At 39.7% G+C, this 18,706-nt stretch overlaps 1 protein-coding gene and 1 non-coding gene across 2 annotated transcripts in view; one reads left to right on the top strand and one right to left on the bottom strand.

Annotated features, from left to right (window-relative positions):
* Window positions 1–18,706, top strand: part of AFF2 (AF4/FMR2 family member 2) — a 452,816-nt gene that overhangs the window by 396,421 nt on the left and 37,689 nt on the right. Inside the window, exons 10-11 of the mRNA XM_025047899.1 lie at window positions 15,723–15,882; window positions 17,692–18,696. Coding sequence (XP_024903667.1) covers window positions 15,723–15,882; window positions 17,692–18,696 — 1,165 coding nt within the window. The remainder of the gene's footprint in view (window positions 1–15,722; window positions 15,883–17,691; window positions 18,697–18,706) is intronic.
* LOC112481055 lies at window positions 6,223–6,341 on the bottom strand. The gene has a single exon (XR_003046795.1). It is a non-coding gene; the product is annotated as a 5S ribosomal RNA (ribosomal RNA).

The raw sequence follows: 18,706 nt of genomic DNA, 5'->3' as shown, positions 1-18,706 counted from the left end.
TTCTTTGTTTTAACATGACCCATCTGAAGACAATGAGACTGAGAGCAGATCTTGAGTTCTCACCACATGCTCTGTGTCTTCTCTTGCCATTGGATAATTGCCATAGCTTGACTCGACTAATTTTCTTATCACCAAAGACAAGGATGTGTCGAAGTCACTGCATGGTAGAAAAGACGGTGGGAATGAGGGGAGAGCACAAAATCTGTTGCTTTTGCAAAATTGTCATCGAAAGGATAGCCAGAACATAAATGATACTGTTTTGGATTCAAAAGGGTAAGCAGGTGTCTTTGAAGTCCCAAATGAGCTATGTACAAGCTTGTACAAACAAGTGCAGAATCAGGCCTGTTTGTTATTCACACAAACAGAGTTTAAACCATCTGAATTCCACAGTTCCCAGAATTCAGATGGTGCACAATGGTCCATAATGAGCAGCACCTGTGCTTACCTCAATTACCAGACAGTTTTGAACAACAGCAGAAAGGGCTTACTAGAATTTTTTTTCAATAATAGATTTAGTTATGTCTTTCATAATTGGATTCAAAAGCTCAAAATTTCATTTTGCAACTTGTTCATAAAATTTGTATGAAAAAGTCTGGCATTTATTCAAAAGAAATAGTCTATGAAGGAAAAATTGCAAAACAGCCAACTGCTGGTAACTAAGCAGCCAAATTATAGTCCAAGCACTTGGCAAATACACCATCTTTTTATTATTTCAGTAATTGAATTTCTGTTAAAGCGTGGAGCATAATTTAACATGAGGAATTTATTTATAATACAATAGCATTTCAGTAATAAATGCATTATTATTGTCACTTTTAATGGAGTCTTATGTATTCCCTCTGAGACTGTGTGGCAGACTTTGAGACAGCCACTGCACCAGTGTTGTTTGTAGACAATTGAATTAATTGGAGACAGGGTCATTAACTCGACCTGAATACCTCTGATTGCTTCTGTAAATAAGGTTAGAGAGCAAATGGCTAATCTTAGTTGTCATTATAGATTCCTCTTACATTTTCACACTGCCTTGTATATTAAGATCATTTTGCTAAGCAGCTTTTTAGACTCTCCTCATATTTACAGTATTGTCTTGCGTGGCATATAACCATAATTGTATCAGACTTATATTACATTCTCCATATCTTTATAAAACATGATACTAGAAAAGAACCTATGTTGAAATCAACTCATAAAAACCATCAGACCAGTAAATGAATAAACCACAGTGTATAAACCATCATATTAAAGGGAAGTAAAATCACAGAGCAAAAGTTGCTTTGGTCTCCTCTTGCAGATCTGTGTACAATTTGGAAACACAATTAACACAAGATGGGCTCCCAAAGATACCATCTCTAAAAGAAAAGCACAGCAAGGGAAGCAGTGATTAAAATCTCTTTATGTTTCAGTTGATGCTGTGCCCTTTCTTGCCCTCTTCTGTAACAATATTAATAACATGCAAATTACAGGAGGTCGGGTTCTTTCTCCTTGCTCATTATATAATGGAGTTAACTGAGAACTGTTTGAAATATAGATATTAAAAACTTTGAAATATTTGATTTGTAATGTTATTTTTCATAGCATTAGCCTGTTATAGGCATATAAGATTATTTAGAGGAGGTTTGGGGACAAAATTCTCCCATTATAATGACTCAAATAATTCAAAAAGGCAGAGACTGAAAACATTTCTAAAACTGGACTTTCTCATGTCATTTTATAATATAATTCGGAAATAAAAGACCATTAAAAATGGACAGTATTATGTTGAATAATGAGACTTACAAGTAAGATACCAAAATGAGACAGAGGAAGAAGAAGAGGGAGAAGAGGAAGAGGAAAGAAAAGTAACTCTATGGCTTGTTATTTTTCTGGACAAGATAAAAATTTATTGAAAATATCTAGGAGAGCATCAATATTAGGTATATATTAGATCATCTATACTACTTGAAGAGTAGGTCAATTCTATATAAACCATAGTTCCAGCACCAGGAATTTATCATCAGCCTACCCCCAACTGGAAGCCTATTAGTTTTTTTTTCTCCAGCTTTATTGAGGTATGAATGACAAATAAAAATTGCATATATTCAAGGTGTACAATGTGATGTTTTGATATACATAGATATTGTGAAATAATTACCACAATCAAGCTAATTAACATTTTCATCTCCTCACACAATTACTTTATCTTTTTGGTGGCAAAAACACTTGAGGTTTACTCTCTTAGCAAATTTCAAGTATACAATACATCATCACTAACTATAGTCACCATGCTGTATATGGATCTTCAGAACTTATTCATATTATAACTGAAAGGTCATACCCTTTAACCAACATCTCCCCCTTTGCCCCATTCCTCAGCCCCTGGCAACCAGTGTTCTACTCTTTGCTTCTATGAGTTGGAATTTTTTTAAAGATGACACAGATAGGTGAGAACATGCAGTATTTTTCTTTGCGTCTGATTTATTTTACTTAACATAATGTCCTCCAGGCTCATCCATGTTGTTGCAAATGGTAGAATTTCTTTCTTTTTCAAGGCTGAATAATATTCCATTATATGTATACACACACACACACACACACACAATCACATCACTTTTTTTTATTCATTCATCTGTTGACAAATACGTAGGTTTTTTCCATATATTAGAAGCCTATCAGTTTTCATGAGTTTCATGGTTATTTGAAAGAGTTCCCATTTCCTTTGTATATTTAATGAATCATATCTGACAGATAGAAAAATAACCACTACTTCAGTTCTTTCAGACTTTTTGCCTTTACATGTCCTTATTCGTAAAACTAACCTTTGTGTGTGTGATGAGAACTTGAGTAACATTTGACTCATACATGTGAATGTAAATTTGTGTATGCTATTAAAATATGGCTAGAAGAACCCAAATAGGGTTAATATAAACATTGGCCGGCCACAATATCTTCTTTATTAAATGACTACTGGCCAACATGTACTATAGAAATCAACATTTCTGTCTTTAGTCAGCTAATATCAATAGTATTTTTAATTTAATATTATGCATCTCACTTGAAGGATTATACTTCTCCCAATACTGATTTATTTCTTAGCCATTTTAATTGATGCTGAAATTATTCTACTTCTTTTGGTATTTGCCATGTTGGATTGTAGCCAATAGATGTATATACACTCACATACACACTCATTCAAATGCACAAACACACACTTTCATACATTCACAAGCATGCACACACACACACTCACTCAAACATGGGCACACACACATTCTCTCTCAAACACCTTGAATTTAGGCATAGTTTCCTGAAATACATATTGAAATATAATTATAGTCAAAGGTACATTTTAATACATAATCTTTCTGGAAAATATTTTTTTCCACCAATTTTTTGTCCATTTCCAACTGTCAGAGTGATGTACCAGGGTCTTATCCTTATGAAGCTAGAGCAATGTAGGCTCCCGGAAACTGCAATGGAATTTGAGATATTGATACCATCAGGCTAGAAAACATACATCTCAGTTTAAAAAGTACATATCTTATCTGATTTGCAAGTGAGCATATTTTTTCTTGTTTTGGACATTTAACATCTGTTCCCAACCCCAAGTTGTGAATGTCTTGTCTTCACTGTAATCCCTGAGATGTACATATGTTTGGGCTTAGCTGGTAGGGACCCTGTATAATTGCGACTTGCTATTGATGTAACTCTCAGGACATGCAGATTCCCAGGTTTTTCTGATGTCCATGAATGTAATTTTCTTAACCTCAGAAGGCATTTTTAATTGTCTGTTTTGAAACCCTTTTAATTCTAAATTCTGCCTTCTTTGGAATTGCTAAATTCCTCAAACTCTCTGCAGGATAATTCCTCCACATGACAAATTATTCTTAGTAACAAAACCAACCCTGGCCTTATTATTGTTAACCTGTTTGTCATTATCACAGACCCTTCTAGTTCTTAGATAAATGCCTAAGTTTGTTTCCATTTCTTTCTATGTCAGCTTTTAAGTGGCTCTGGATTCATTTGTAATATGGGATTGCCATTCTTGTTTCTATTGATCTAGATTCAAGTGTAAGCTCTGCCATTCCATATACATGAGTCAACGTTGAAAAAGGCTGCCTGTACTTAGCTATCTTATTACTGATGGCCATGATCAGACTTTTCCTCTTGACATCAAAAATGCGTTGGGTGCAAGATCAAATGAGCTCCCCAAGTATGAGGAAAATGTGGTCCCCTCTTCTCTCATTTGCACTTGACCTCCTTTACTTTAGCATTGATGAAAAAGGAAACTATTAGCTGTAAGGTACAATTTTCAGGCAGATAGCATTACGGGATTAAAGAGCCAGTATTTCCTTTGCTGTCATTCAAAATAACTGGAGTAGGAAATTCTGTTTAAAATAGCTGGGCTTTTTTGACTTAGAGAGCTTCTGTATAGAAGATTTAAGATGTCAGTTTTAAATATGACATTGATAGTCTTAGGCAAAGAATGGGAGTGAATTCTTGTAGAAACTGTCATTTTTTCCTGCCTGTTTATTAATGGATTTTGTGATTTATAGTAAATGCTGGGGAGGATTTTCAGGCCCATTTATCATGGGAAGGGAACACCTTCTTGTTCTTAATGTGAGTGTGTCATAATTAGCAATGCATGTGGACTAGGAGATTTAGTTCTGTCTTCTGTGAAAGTCCTTCAACCTCATATTTAATCCCAAATTGATTGAATATTTTTTCTTCCATGAGGAAATTAATTATGCCACTAGAAAAAAATCATCAACTAGGAAGGGAGTTAATATCAGGCATGATGTAGACTGGGCTGGTTAATGTATCAAAATGATATGACGAGAGTAGATCACATTTTACACAAATTGGAATAATGGAATCATCATTTTAATTAAAAATAGGAAGGTCTGTGTGTATATGGCATTCATTCTCAATAAGAGCCACACCATTTATTTCTTATGTTAGTGCATGTACATGACTCATCAATGACTGTTACTTTAAATACCAATTACATTAAAATGTCCATTCAAAGAAGTTGTGTTTTGTCAATGGAACTGAAGCTGAACAAAGGGTTGGGCAATATGAAGGGTCAGTATCCACACAACCACTTGAAAGGTTATAAATCCATCATCAGGCAACCTATTTGCTTAACTATTTTCATCAAATTAACTTATGATTCAGGTTGTTTTGTTGTTGCATACGCTGGCCTAAGTATTGACTTCTGTTGAGAATCAGCGATATATAGACGTTTCATAGTTAAGTATTATTCATTACCAGGTGACCTTGTTTTTGCTGATTTTCTATTCATTATGAGGCCATTTGGAGTATTTCTTCATAACAAGAAAATTATATATGAGTTATCATTCTGGTCACCCTAGAATACACAAAATGATTGTACAGTTTGGCCCCTGTCATCGAGGAATGCACAATTTAGTTGGGAAGGCAAAAGGTTAGCACTATGAAATAATTCAAGAATAATTATGTGATAAACTGTGATGCAATTAGTGAAAAGAAATCAGAACAGGGTGGTATCTGTGAAAATTAAAGTCGCTGGAGGAGACTTCATGTTATTTGAATTTGAGCTTAAAAGATAAAGATTTAAGCAAGCAGAAGAGAAGGGGAAAGTGTCATTCTAGACACACACACAAAAATAAACAGGGTAAGCAGAGGTACAGAGGCAATGCGGGAGCAGGGAGAAGACAAAAGTGACAGGTGTGTTGGAAATAGAGGGGAATAAAAACTGGCACTAAGGTAGAGTGATGAAGGAGATAGATCTCTAAAATCTTGTAGAGAGCAGTGCATCTGTCTGTGAGGAAGTCATTGTAAATTCTGGATCCACAGATAATATGAGATCTCATATTGTCTATGGTCACTGGGACCAAGTACAAAAAAAGTCAAAGCTTTTGGTCCAACAGGGAGTGAGGTCAAGGAGAATAAGAAAAGAACACCTGATTTGCAATGGGGAGTAGGCAAGACAGGGATTGTTGTAGGGCACATGTTGACCACATCTTTAAGTAGTTTCATGGTGTAGTACAGACAGTGACTGTTTCCTGATAAGGAACACGTGGCCTGGTTCCACTCAGAAGGGTTGTCTGAGCAGCTTCCGCTCCTCACGGCTATGGATGTGTAATGTTACTTCCTCTTCCTTGTGTTAGGGTGAGATACTGCAATTTTGCAAGTTGCTATTTTTGCCATTCGCTTAGGTATTTTTATTTTTATTTATTTATTTTAATTTTTTAAATTTTTTTATGCCTACAGCACCTGGTCTTCCTAGGTGGTCTCCCATCCAAGTACTAACCAGGCCCAACCCTGCTTAGCTTCCGAGATCAGACGAGATTGGGCTTGTTCAGGGTGGCATAGCCATAGACTCACTTAGGTATTTTAATGCTCATGTTTACAGTATATTTCAGGCATGTTTATGAAGACACATTCAGTAAGGAAACTGTGAGCATTTTTTTAGAAATTATGTATGTGACTTTCAATGCCATTCATTGAATGCCCTGCCATTCCACATACAGGAATTTTTTAGGTATTACTTTTATAATTTTTTTAAAACCCTTTATTTTAAAAGCACACATATCACTCTTCAGAAGTGTATGGAATATCGTTGGAAGAATCATAAGAAACTGGTAACAGTGGAAAACTTTGGAAAATTGGGTAAGATGACAGTAAAGGGTCAGAAGACACACTTTTCATTGTATTCCTTCCTGTATATTTTGAATTAAGTACCATGTTTATTGTGTTTTTTTTTAAAAAAATACACAATAAACATGGTGAAACATAAAAGACATTTAAGTTTTCCCTATTTAATCTTCATGAACTATTAATATATGGAGAATTATTAGTTGTCAACTATGTCTTTTTCTTCAGTCTCAGTGAGATTTGTCATTTGAATGAGTCAAATGCAACAAGATTTTCCTAGCATAAAGAGTTGATGGTCTTCACTGTTTTCGACACCAAATTCTTGCAACCTATCTCATTGGATCACTTGAAGAAAGTGGAATTAATTTTGTGTTCCTGGTGCCTTTTGATAGGATTACAAGGATGGATATTGTAGTGGATCCCTGATTTTTTTCATTTTATCAAGTTGGACTTAATGTTTAAGAAACAGTCACAGTGTTTTTTTACCGCTCCCCCCCTTTGGGTCACAGCCTCATCACTCTAGCTAAAATGTCCCAGAGCTTCATGAGTGAAGTGGGGAGGACACCTGTTTCATCTAACGCCTCCTCCCCTGGCTCCACCACCACCGGTATTCTTGTAGCAATCAAATGAGGTCATAAGAGTGAAAATGCTGGAACATTATCAAGTGCTCTGCACTTAAAAAAGTATTTTGGTTTTGTCGATCCAACAATGGTGGTATTCTATTGGGACGCATCATAGAGACATAGACGATAGACAGTAGATGTGCCTGCAAATGGTTCTCACAGAGATCTATACAGAAGACTTCTTCGTGGCTTTACTTTAGGGTGTCTTAAGAGCACCGGGCGTTTTACAGAGTGTGCATGTGTGCGCGTATGCGCATGTGTGTGGTTGATAAGCCCTCTGGCCCTGGAAGCTCACCGTGTAAATCAAGTGTTCATGACACATCAGTTAACAAGCAGAAATGAAGGGGAGCAGACAATACTGATGAGGAGATTGGCGTTGAGAGCCATTAAAGAAGAAATGTAGTCTAGGGAGAGCTTGGAAGAGGAATGCCCATCTCCCAAATCAAGAGGTAACTCTAAGCATGGTGGGCAACAGAAAGAAGACACCGAGCAAAGAAAAAGGCAGAGGCTTGTGCTGAGCCACTCTGAGCCTGTGTCCAGCCTGCTTTGCCTCCTTCCAGGGAATCCAGCCTGCCCACTGCTTGGGCTCTCCTGGCAGGCAGTTTGGCCCCATCTATTTCCAGACCAGTTCTGTAGACACAGTGGGAGATTCCTGCATGGAAACAGCTTCCAGGTTTAAGTCACCTAGTCAAAGTACACACCCTGCTTCATCTAGGATTTGTGACCGTTGTAATTCTTTATCGGAAGGCTTTGACCTTTTATAGATTTCTGGCATCCAGCCCTCTCCGAGTTCCTTATGAATGCGAGCTGCCAGTTATTCATTGTCTGCTTTAGTGGAGACCAGGCCCACAGGAATCAGTGTTCATGTCCACTTGCTTGCCTTCATTCTCTCCCTTGCTTCCATTTTTTAAAATGGACTTTAAAAGCAAAAGAGACAAAAATACTTAGCCGTATAAGGTTTTTTCCACCTCTTTGGCTGTTTGATTGAAACAGCTCTGACTGATAGCAGAAGAGTCAGTGTGTTTTTTAAATTATTTCCAGGAAAAACTAAACGATCAGTTTATTCTTCTAAATGCAAATTGTGTTGCTCTCAAGATACAATGGCCCATTTAGCCAGTGTTGACCAGCCCTACGGGGAACATGCTGGCATCTTTCACTGTGTCATCTCTACCTCATACTGCACTGCGGCTGAATCCAGATGCCTTGTTTTTGTTTGTTTGTTTGTTTGCTTGCTTGCTTTTGTTTTGCTTTTGTTCTTTGTTTCTTTGAAACTGCATATTGAACTTTGTCCCACAAACTTCCCTTAAAACTATTTTTGGACATGATATTGTTTGGTACTAAGCCTCAATCTTCTCAGTTGTAAAATGGAAGTAGTAAAAGTGTCTAACTGAAAGGACTGTTGTGAAGATTACAAAAGAAACACAGGAAAAGTGCTGAACCTAATTCCTGGCACACAGTGCATGCTCTGTACATCGTAGCTAAGACTAGCACAATCATTACGAATTATGTTCTAGTTCCCAGCCATGGCCATTCATGCAGTCTAATACCACACTGATCCTCAGCTAGGACAGTGGCAAGCCACTTTTGACCTTTGTAGTGATCCATAGGACACATTCAGAGGAAAGAATAGTGCATATGGTTCACCCTTGGTTCATGCAGGTAGCCTGAGGAAAGTTGTAAGGTCCAGGAAGGAATCTGATAAAACCTCTTCAGGAATAATTGCCTAAAGAAAGCTTACACTTGACCAGGTTAGATTAAATATGACATAACACTGTCAATTTTCTCTGTTGCTAAAGGAGGACAGAATAATTATGGAAAAAGAAAATCCACAGTTGACCTCAAACTGTGTTTTAGCCTTTAGTTTAAAATTCATCAACTAATTTTTCCCCCAGCAGCTTATATCTGAATGGCCAGAGCAGTCTGCATCATCTGAGAATATATTAGGGATGCAGAACTTGAGATCTATTCCAGATCCATTATTAAAATCTGCATGTTAATAAGATCTCCAGGTGATTTGTATGCACACTGAAGTTTGAGAAGCACCATTAATAAAGTTCTCTAAACTAAATGCCCTCACTTAGTCTCTTTATAAGCCTATGTGATGTATTAGCTCCATTTTACAGATGGGGAAACTGAAACCCTTATGTAAGTACTCAGCTTAAGGCCACCTGCGATAATACTGTATCCAAGGTAATGCTCAAAATGAAATCATCTAAAACCAGTAGGGGAAACGTAGCTGTTCTTAGATATGTAAAGTAGACTGAAAATGGGAGAAAAGGCACAGGCAGGAACAGAGGACTAGGGCCTGGGGCTGGTCAGTCCACAAAAAGGGTAACCAAGCCATGATTGATTGTGAATCAAATGTAATTATGAAAAGGAATTGCACAAATAAATTAACATCACCACCTCAGAAAGGAAGTAGTGTCAGGTAAATTAGGAGAAATAGGCACTAACTGCCTGTGATCGAAAAATGTGAGGAGCCAGTCATTTCCAGTTATCACGAAAGCTCCAAATGGTCGACTTGCAGCTTCTCTGGAAGATATTACCTCTTTCATTGCCCACTGCAGTAGCAGTAATCTACTAGTGCCTTCCTAATGGGAAGCTCTGGGTCCCAGACACCCTGCAATGACATTGGGGCCAGCCAAATTATCCAGGATCATATCCCCATCTCGAGATCCTGAATTTATTCACATCCGCAAAGTCCCTTTTGCCACGTGATGTACCACATTTACAGCTTCCAGGGATTAGGATGTGGACATTTTTGAAGGGTGTCATTATTTTGCCCACCATAGATCTATCTCTTCACTTGGTCAGGGCTTTCAACTGTAATGTGTGGTAACTTGCCTGTGAAAATAAATATGAATAGATAGATGTGCATCTCCTTATTACTCTTTGCAAATAAGTTAAGCAGACTCCATTTCAGACTCCAGGACCAGACAGAAGGACAAATACCCAATATACACACATTGGGCAAAGATTATCTCTTGAAGCCATTCCGCGATTCACTATCCGCTCGTCAGTAGTATCAGAGCATTATTGACACAGGGAATAATTGATTCTGAGTTGCTTATGATAATATTGGGATATGAGATACTCTACTTTCAAACTGTGCTTGAGGGCTGACCTAGGGAGGAGGACAAGCTGCTGGGAACACCCTCCCCCTACTGGCTGCCCCATTCCTTGTTTCCACTGGGACAGCTCTGCTTTTGTCTGTTTTATATATTATGTATACACTTTCTATGGGACAATTAGGCTAAATGGATTTTTGGAGGTAGGTGGAGTAGATTTCAAACCTACAGACGCAGAAAAAAATGGCTTCCTCCCACGCCCTAGCCAGAATAGGTTCAGGGTTCAAGTGTCTGCCCCTAGTGGCCTAGTGTGGTGAGGCAGATATCTCGTCCCATTCCAGAAACCCAGAGTTCACAGAGGAAAACGAGGTAGAGAGGCAAGATCAGTTATAAATGTTGATTCCTTTGCCCTTGGGCCATCCCTTTACAACTTAATGATGACATCAAATACAGAAGCATTTCAAAGTATCTGATAGACATTTGATCCCTATAAAACTGCAAAAGAGTCATGTTGATGAAACTCGTATAAGTCTCAACTAAAGAAAAGGGTTTAGTACAGGACTCCCCCATTAAACAGCTCATGCTATGTGTCTTTGGCAAGTTTTGAATCTCGTGAAATATGTTGCCAAAATCAATACCTGGTGAACTTGCTTGTCAAAGCCTTGCTATATGCGTTTCCTACTACAAAGTCATTACCCATTCTGAAACCTGTCCTTTTTGGATGCCCACACAGTTTGATTGAGCAGAATGGCCAATTTGTCATCCCTATTTATTTTCAAAGAAAAGAATTCACAGTTAAATTAGGATTAGAATCAGACAGCACTGATGTAGGTGTTCGGCTTTCTGGAGGCTGTTAGTCTGAATTACTGAAAAATCTGATTTATGAAACACTCTTATTAAAATGCAACTTTAATCCACAAAGGTTCGCGCAAGAGCTCTGTGACTGGTAAAGTGTGGCCAAGAGTGGGTCATTTCAGACCTGCCTTAAGAGGTAGATTGGATTGTGCTAATGTCTTCTCACGCATTTAAGGGTATCAAGCTCACTGGCCTACAAAGTAGGGGCTTTTTTTCTGTGGCCAGCTATAGACTTTTAAAAGTCCTTCGTGATATTGAGGTGAAATCTTCCCGACTAGATCTCTAAATTTTTGACCTTAGTTTAACCTTGAAAGGCCCTCAGCAGAAGCCTATGCCCCTTTCCATAGGACAGACTATAAGTTTTTTGAAAACTATCATCATATGAACCGCCCTCCTCCTCACCCCAGAGTCTTCTCCAGGAGAAGTAATCCCAGTTCCTTCCAAGCTCTCTATCTTCTGGTGTCATAAATTGAGCCTATTATTACAAAAGGCCTGGTCAGTATCAGTATAGAGAGACCATTGTGTCTAGAGATTAAGGTGCCTAGACTACCACTTAAAACTCATCTTTCTCCCTTGGTACTCAAGCCTTCCACAGTATGGCCAACCAACCTTGTCTGGAGAAGACATCTGAAATGCCTCCAAAACTTCTCTCTCACTGGCCTGCTCCTTGATCTTCCCTAGCCCTGGATTTCTCCACAAGGGTCATTGTCTTGCTAAGGCAACGTCTTTGCCCTCAGTCTGGTTCATGACCATGAAGACTTACTAAATGGGTTGGGATTAAAAATGAGGCTTGGTCCGCTGAGTAAAACCTGCTGACTCTGATGAACACAATAGCAAAATCTTATCTTTGAAAAGGTTGAGCAGTTGACTTTGAATTTGTTATAAACATGAGTCCTTTGAGAAGTTTTATTATACTAGAGGTGAAGTCATAGAGTATGCTTGTAATATTTACAGACTGCAGAGTAGATGGTTTAATATATTAAATGTTAATGATTTTTAGTATCACACGTTATCTTTGTTGTAACCACTAGCATTCTTTTTAAAAGCACTTTATTAACATATGAGAGTAAATGGTGCATGGGAAATAATTCTAATACAGTTTGGTGAATGAAGAATGTGTAAATCGCACATTAATTCTTCATGTCCTAGGCAGAATCAAGTATTGCATGGGCTAGCTTCACTCATAACGACTTTAATATACATTTGGAAAATAAATTAGCGACATATGAAAATAAATGTAGCAGAGTGATTTTAACTAGCTGAACAGCTAACGGCTTCAGTGAAGAACTGAAAGTGAAATATTGTGATGATTTGATATTTGGAAAGTTCTGCCGTGAATTCTAGATAAGAATATGACCCTGGGCCAATCATTCTGATACTGATGTTTGTCCTGCTTGTGAAGACAGTGTTTTCATTTCGTACTCACTTTTTGTCCCTGGGAGTGGCTCCAGCTGGGTACAACAAGGTGGGCCCACAAGAAGTCGGAGTCAGACTCAGATGTATGATTTACATTCCTCAGCAGCTGTGTGCAGCCAGATTCTCTAGAAACCCCAAGAACAGCAGATGGATAGTAGAGGCACAGGAACATATAGAGGAGAGCACTTTTGCTTCCATTTTAAATAACTGTTATTCTCTCCCACAAATAAATGAGTTTGATTTCTCATGATGTCCTCTCTGAACTCAAGACCACCTTCTCTCTCACCCCCAAGTATCTATGTTCATCAGTGTGGGTATGATTTATCTGTAAAAGTCTGAGGGAAAAATAATTTCAGGTCTCATTTCTTTGGTTCTCAGTCAAAGTTACTCTTGTGTTTGAAATAATCTTTATTTCATACCTACTATATCTATATATCCATATTAACTTATACATATAGTTATAGACAATTTTTCATATATGGTTTCTGTTCACATTACAATCCCTTAATCACAATTCTGAAATTTAACAAGTTCTGAGAACTGTTATTTTCAGTAACTTTGAGAGAAACTCATTTAATGATAAAACCTGATTTAAACTGATGGGGAGATATTTATTTAAAGTCTTTATTTAGTACTCTTACTGTGAATGTTACTGTAGCAATGTTAACTACTTTTATTAAAGCATGTTTCCCAGCTCCCACTGGGGTATTATATATATGGTATATTCACCAGATTACTTTTTTTCATTAAAGAAATCTAAATATCAAAATTCATCTGCCCTCCAAAGGGGTTTGGATAAGGAACACCTGTATACAGACACGCATATACAAGTTTCTACTAAGTCTGTAAAGTTCTTTTGATTTAGCTGAGAAATAAGTTTATTCTAGTAAATAACACATCTGTACTTGATGTATATCTCACCTCAGTGCATTTAGTTTTGAGGGAATAATCCCTGAGATTATTTGGTTTCTTATAGAAATTGCTCAGAAATCATCCAGTAAATACAATCTCTATCAGGAAATATTCCAAAGTAAATCTAAACTCTAGTTTGGTGATATTAGAATGACCAGAGTCTTATGAGATGCCAGAAATTAATGCATGGATATGGAAGAAAACTAAGAAACAGCCTTTTAACTTGACTATCATAAACGAGAGTACAAGTTAGATTTTATCTCTGAATCCACCAGCCAGTAGTCTTAGTATTGCAGATGCTCTGTGCTGTATTTAAAACTGTTGGATTCACACGCACGTGCACACACACACACACACATGCATTTTTCCAAGGGATACAGTTCCCTATTTCTTCTACTTCTCCTAATTTCTTGGTGTATTTGGCAGAGGAATGTACTTGCAGATAACATTTACTTAGCAGATAGCATTTTAAAATGAGCTTTTGCTGTATGAAAGAAAATACCTACCTGGGAGATTAAAGGGGCAGGCTTTAGAGACACAAGGCACATGTAATGAAAAGGCTCACTGCATTGGATAGTGTCTGATGAGGAGCTCATGCTGGTTTGAAAGGGACCCTGTTCCTTTCCAAGCAGCAGATGAGTATGGCTCCAGCTCAGTGGGCAAGAGCTGTAATGTTGGAGATGAATGGGCTCCCATGAAGGCGTGAAGTGGGGGCAGGCAAAGACTAATGCTCCGTGTTTACAGAGTCTTGGGCAGAAGGGTCCTTGGGGTCCTTTTTTTCTCCAGGTGCCCTCCAGGACCAGGCCTGGGCTCTCTTGACTGAGCTGAGTGGGGAGGAGCCAGGCAGGGAGCTGGGAGTGTGAGAGGGAATGCGGTTTGGATGACCATCCAGGCAGATCGCTGGGGCAGCCCCTGTATAGTGACAAATATGCCCTGGCCCTCAGCCTGCCCCTCATCATGATTAAACTTATCTCTAAAATCAGGATTGGGCTCATGAGATAGAGAGAGATGAGAACCCGCCCCCTCTGAGTTTAGATCCCAATTTCTGAGTGAAAGCAGAGCAAAACTCAGTCTAAAGAGACAATGAGCAAAAAGGACAGAAAGGCGATGATGTAGCCCAGAGTGCCAAGAGGCAGCTGAGGTTGATTTGTTACGAGGCACAGAGAGCAAATGATTAGTAAGGAAGAGTATTGATTGTCAATAAAGGCAGAATGCAAATGGTGTCAACTTTCAAATGTTTTGGTCAGCCGTACAAATTTAAAATCAATCATTAGATATGGTTGATCCTTTAAGATCATACCTACTGGTAAGAGGTTACAAAGAGTTTACAAAAATTATGGCGGAGGAGGCTCAGAAGTACATCCTCTCATTCCCTTATTCATACAATCAACTGTAGTCACCATGGTGCTGGGGGCTAGGCACCCAGCAGTGAATGTGCTTTACATCAGGGGTCACCAACCCCTGGGCCCTGGACCAGTATCGGTCTGTGGCCTGTGAGGAACAGGGCCGCACAGCAGGAGGTGACTGTCTGGTGAGCAAGCAAAGCTTCATCTGTATTTGCAGCCGCTCCCCAGCGCTAGCATCACCGCCTCAGCTCATCAGGCCTTAGATTCTCATAGGAGCCCTGGTCCCTGGTGCTGAAAATGTTGGGGACCCTGCTTTACACAGCCCCTGCCCTTTGAGAGAACCGGGAGGCCATGATTTTAGTCTCATTTCTCTGACTAGCTGTGAGGCAGAGGAAGCCCCTTGCCCTCTCTGGACCTCAGTTTCCTCTGATTAAAATGAGAATCGAACCCACTCCTTCTTGGTGAGAGGATTATACTGTGTGTATAGCTAGGATCAGAACCCATTGACAGACCTGTGGGTTTCCGAAAAAGATGGTAACAGAAAATGAAAATTATCTTAACTGAAAAAGAAAATGGAGCCATTAAGGATCCAAGGCTATGCATCTATATCTGCATGCAATGTTGGCTTACAGTTTTCATGTGGAGTGAGGGAGGCAAGGTTTTCCTGGGAGGGAGAGCAATATGATGGAACCCAATGAACTTGGACACACTCAGACCTGGTTCTAATGAAACTTTTGACTGTAGACCTCATGTTTCCCATCTGTAAATGGGACAGAACACTCCACTCTTCTTGTATCTCACAGATTATAGGTCCTTACACTGAACTGGCCTCTTTTCCAGCCGGTTTGAACTAAAAAAGGCAATGAATAATGTCATTTTTCTTTCAGCCCACTCTTGGCCACACCTCAGCCCCTACCTGCAGTGCAAGCCAGTGGGGGATCCGGCAGCTCCAGTGACTCAGAGAGCAGCTCAGAGTCAGACTCAGATACTGAAAGCAGCACCACTGACAGCGAATCCAATGAGGCACCTCGTGTGGCCACTCCAGAGGTGGGTGAAATGGCCAGGGCTCCAACTACAATTTGCCTATCACTGAGGCAGCACCCTCAACACACATACACTGGCACTTTCAGCACAATAATTCTTTTAACACAATAACTACTTCAGAAACATAGGTATTTGATAGCACATTTTTTCCCCTCTAAAACATGTCTACATGGTCCCTAACAGACAGATTTCTTGCTGTGTGACTCACTTACCATGTGACTCACTTAGCTACTCTGAGCCTTTGAGCTTCAGCACGTGTAAATTGGGCTAGCAACTTCTCTTTCGAGAGAACCAGTGAAGCCAGCCAAGACCCACTTCTGGCTCTGGGGACACCTTGGCTAATAAGACTAAGAAGTGGGACAGTTAAAAGGTCACATTTTTCTTTTCAGTTTGCATCCTTTGAGTGTGTTGGATAATAATTCAAGAAAATATTTAACATGAGTCCATCCCATAAAATACTGAAATTATCGTTTTAAAATGAAAGAATGTCCCCTTCCCCTCTATTCTGTGTCCAGGATAGCGCCTCAGTTTCCCCAAAGCCAGCACCTCATACAGCAAGCAGTTCTTTCTGTGGCTCTTTACACACTCATTTTTCAATAATCAGAAAAGAGCTTTGTGTATTGGCTGTAGCCAATGAGCTTTATCCAAGGCGTGATTATTGCTAATTGAATAAAAGGATAATAGTAGATGCAGTAGTAATAGTACTACTATTAATAACAGCTAATGCTTTCTGAACGTGGACCACATGTCAGCACTGTGAGAAGCCCTTAACCTGCATTTTTTCATTCCATCCTCATAACAACCTTGCTATTATTATCCCCATTTTACAAATGAGAGAATAAGATTGTGAGACATTAAGAAAGAACTCTCCCAAGGTCTCACAGGCTGACGGTGGTAGGGCCAGAACTGAAAATGGGCTCTGTGTGTTCCCTTCACATCAGAGCTGTGCCACCAATGGTGGCAGCCAATACAATTTCCTGTACCCTTACCTGCCATCTCCTTGTGCAGGTTGGAATCACAGCTACTCAAGTGTTTTTAATTCTGTCACACTCTATTGGCTGATGCCATAGCCTCTGTTGTTGTCTTTCAAAAAAAAGAGCAGTTCTAATGAAAATGATGGCTCTTTTAGATCAACAGGCAGAATTCAAGATTGAGAAGCCAGCACCCGAATTGTACGTATAATTTCTATGACTTAACAGCGGACACTAACGGAGGCATGCATGTCGCCATAAATTGGTTATTGCCCATACACCAAGGAAAGTACAGTGGTTTTTTTGGAAGTGAAATATTTTCATCCTTTGGTAAAAATACAAAAGACCTATTCTTTTTGCAGTGAATTATAGCATCGTATAGGAGGCACTGGTACTTTGGCAGATAGAAAGCTTTTCCTTTTGAATTACACTTGAGGCATGCTTGCATTTCTTTTCAGGACCAGAGATCATTAGCTCTGCCTCCTGGTGAGAGGTTGAGTAATGAGTCCCACCAAAGGATTTGGGGACCAGGTTTCTCTCCTAGGCCTCCCCACTCACTGGAAAAACTCTCTGTGAATAATTCTTTCCTACCTAGCCAGAGTGGAGAATATTTTCAGAAGAAGAGTAGAAATGAGTTTAAATAAGTAGATCAGGGCTGGTCTGTGGACTATTTGGCTCTCTAGGTAATGTGATTAATGTAGAGTCTGTGTGTGTGTTTGTAAATGCATGAATGGTCACTTAACATCCAAAGCTTTTACCAGCAAACAGCCAATGTATTGAGGGCTTCCTGAATTCTTCCCAGATGTGAAATTCATTCTTGCTGCTCTTTCTCAATTTGCAGCCTGAGCCGCCCTCAACCAACAAGTGGCAGCTGGATAAATGGCTTAACAAAGTGACATCCCAGAACAAGTCGTTTATCTGTGGCCAAAATGAAACACCCGTGGAGACGATTTCTGTGCCTCCTCCTATCATCCAACCGATGGATGTCCAGATCAAAATGAAGACAACTCCCAGCCAGGTCCTGGCTGAACCCAAAGAGAGGCCCCTCCTCAGTCTTGTCAGGGAGAAAGCCCGTCCGCGGCCGACCCACAAAATTCCAGAAACAAAGGCTTTGAAGCATAAGTTGTCAGCAACAATTGAGACAGCTTCTCAAAGGACAATTGGGAAAAAACAGCCCAAAAAAGTTGAGAAGAACACCAGCAGTGAAGAGTTTACCTGGCCCAAACCAAATATTACCAGCAGCACCCCCAAAGAAAAAGAAAGCGTGGAGCTTCCTGACCCACCAAGAGGCCGCAGCAAAGCCACTGCCCACAAACCGGTGCCTAGGAAAGAACCAAGGCCAAATATCACTTTGGCTGCTGAGAAGAAGAAGTACAGAGGGCCTGGCAAAATTGTGCCGAAGTCCCGGGAATTCATTGAAACGGATTCGTCTACATCTGATTCCAACACAGATCAGGAAGAAACACTGCAGATCAAAGTCTTGCCCGCTTCTATTGCTCCGGGGAGCAGTTTTGCCAAATACAAGGAAACCTGTGGAGCTAGCCTGACCCTCAGCACCTTAGTCAGCAGCAGTGGCAGCAACTTCTCCATCAATAACGAGGAGCCAACTTTTTCGCCTGCCCCTGTCATGCAAACTGAGCTTCTTTCCCCTCTACGAGAGCATGAGAATCTGAAAAATCTCTGGGTGAAGATCAACCTTGACTTACTATCTAGAGTCCCTGGCCACAATTCATTCCAAGCAGCACCAGCCAAGCCAGACCACAAGGAGACTGCCTCAAAACCCAAGCGTCAGACTGTTGTTGCAGCTGTGGAGAAACCTGCCCCAAAGGGCAAGCGTAAGCACAAGGTAAGCGGTT

Source organism: Pteropus alecto, unplaced genomic scaffold (assembly GCF_000325575.1).
Source record: "Pteropus alecto unplaced genomic scaffold, ASM32557v1 scaffold275, whole genome shotgun sequence".
Taxonomy (NCBI): domain Eukaryota; kingdom Metazoa; phylum Chordata; class Mammalia; order Chiroptera; family Pteropodidae; genus Pteropus; species Pteropus alecto.
The sequence above is the reverse complement of the archived record's forward strand: the minus strand, read 5'-3'. Positions and strand labels throughout refer to the sequence as shown.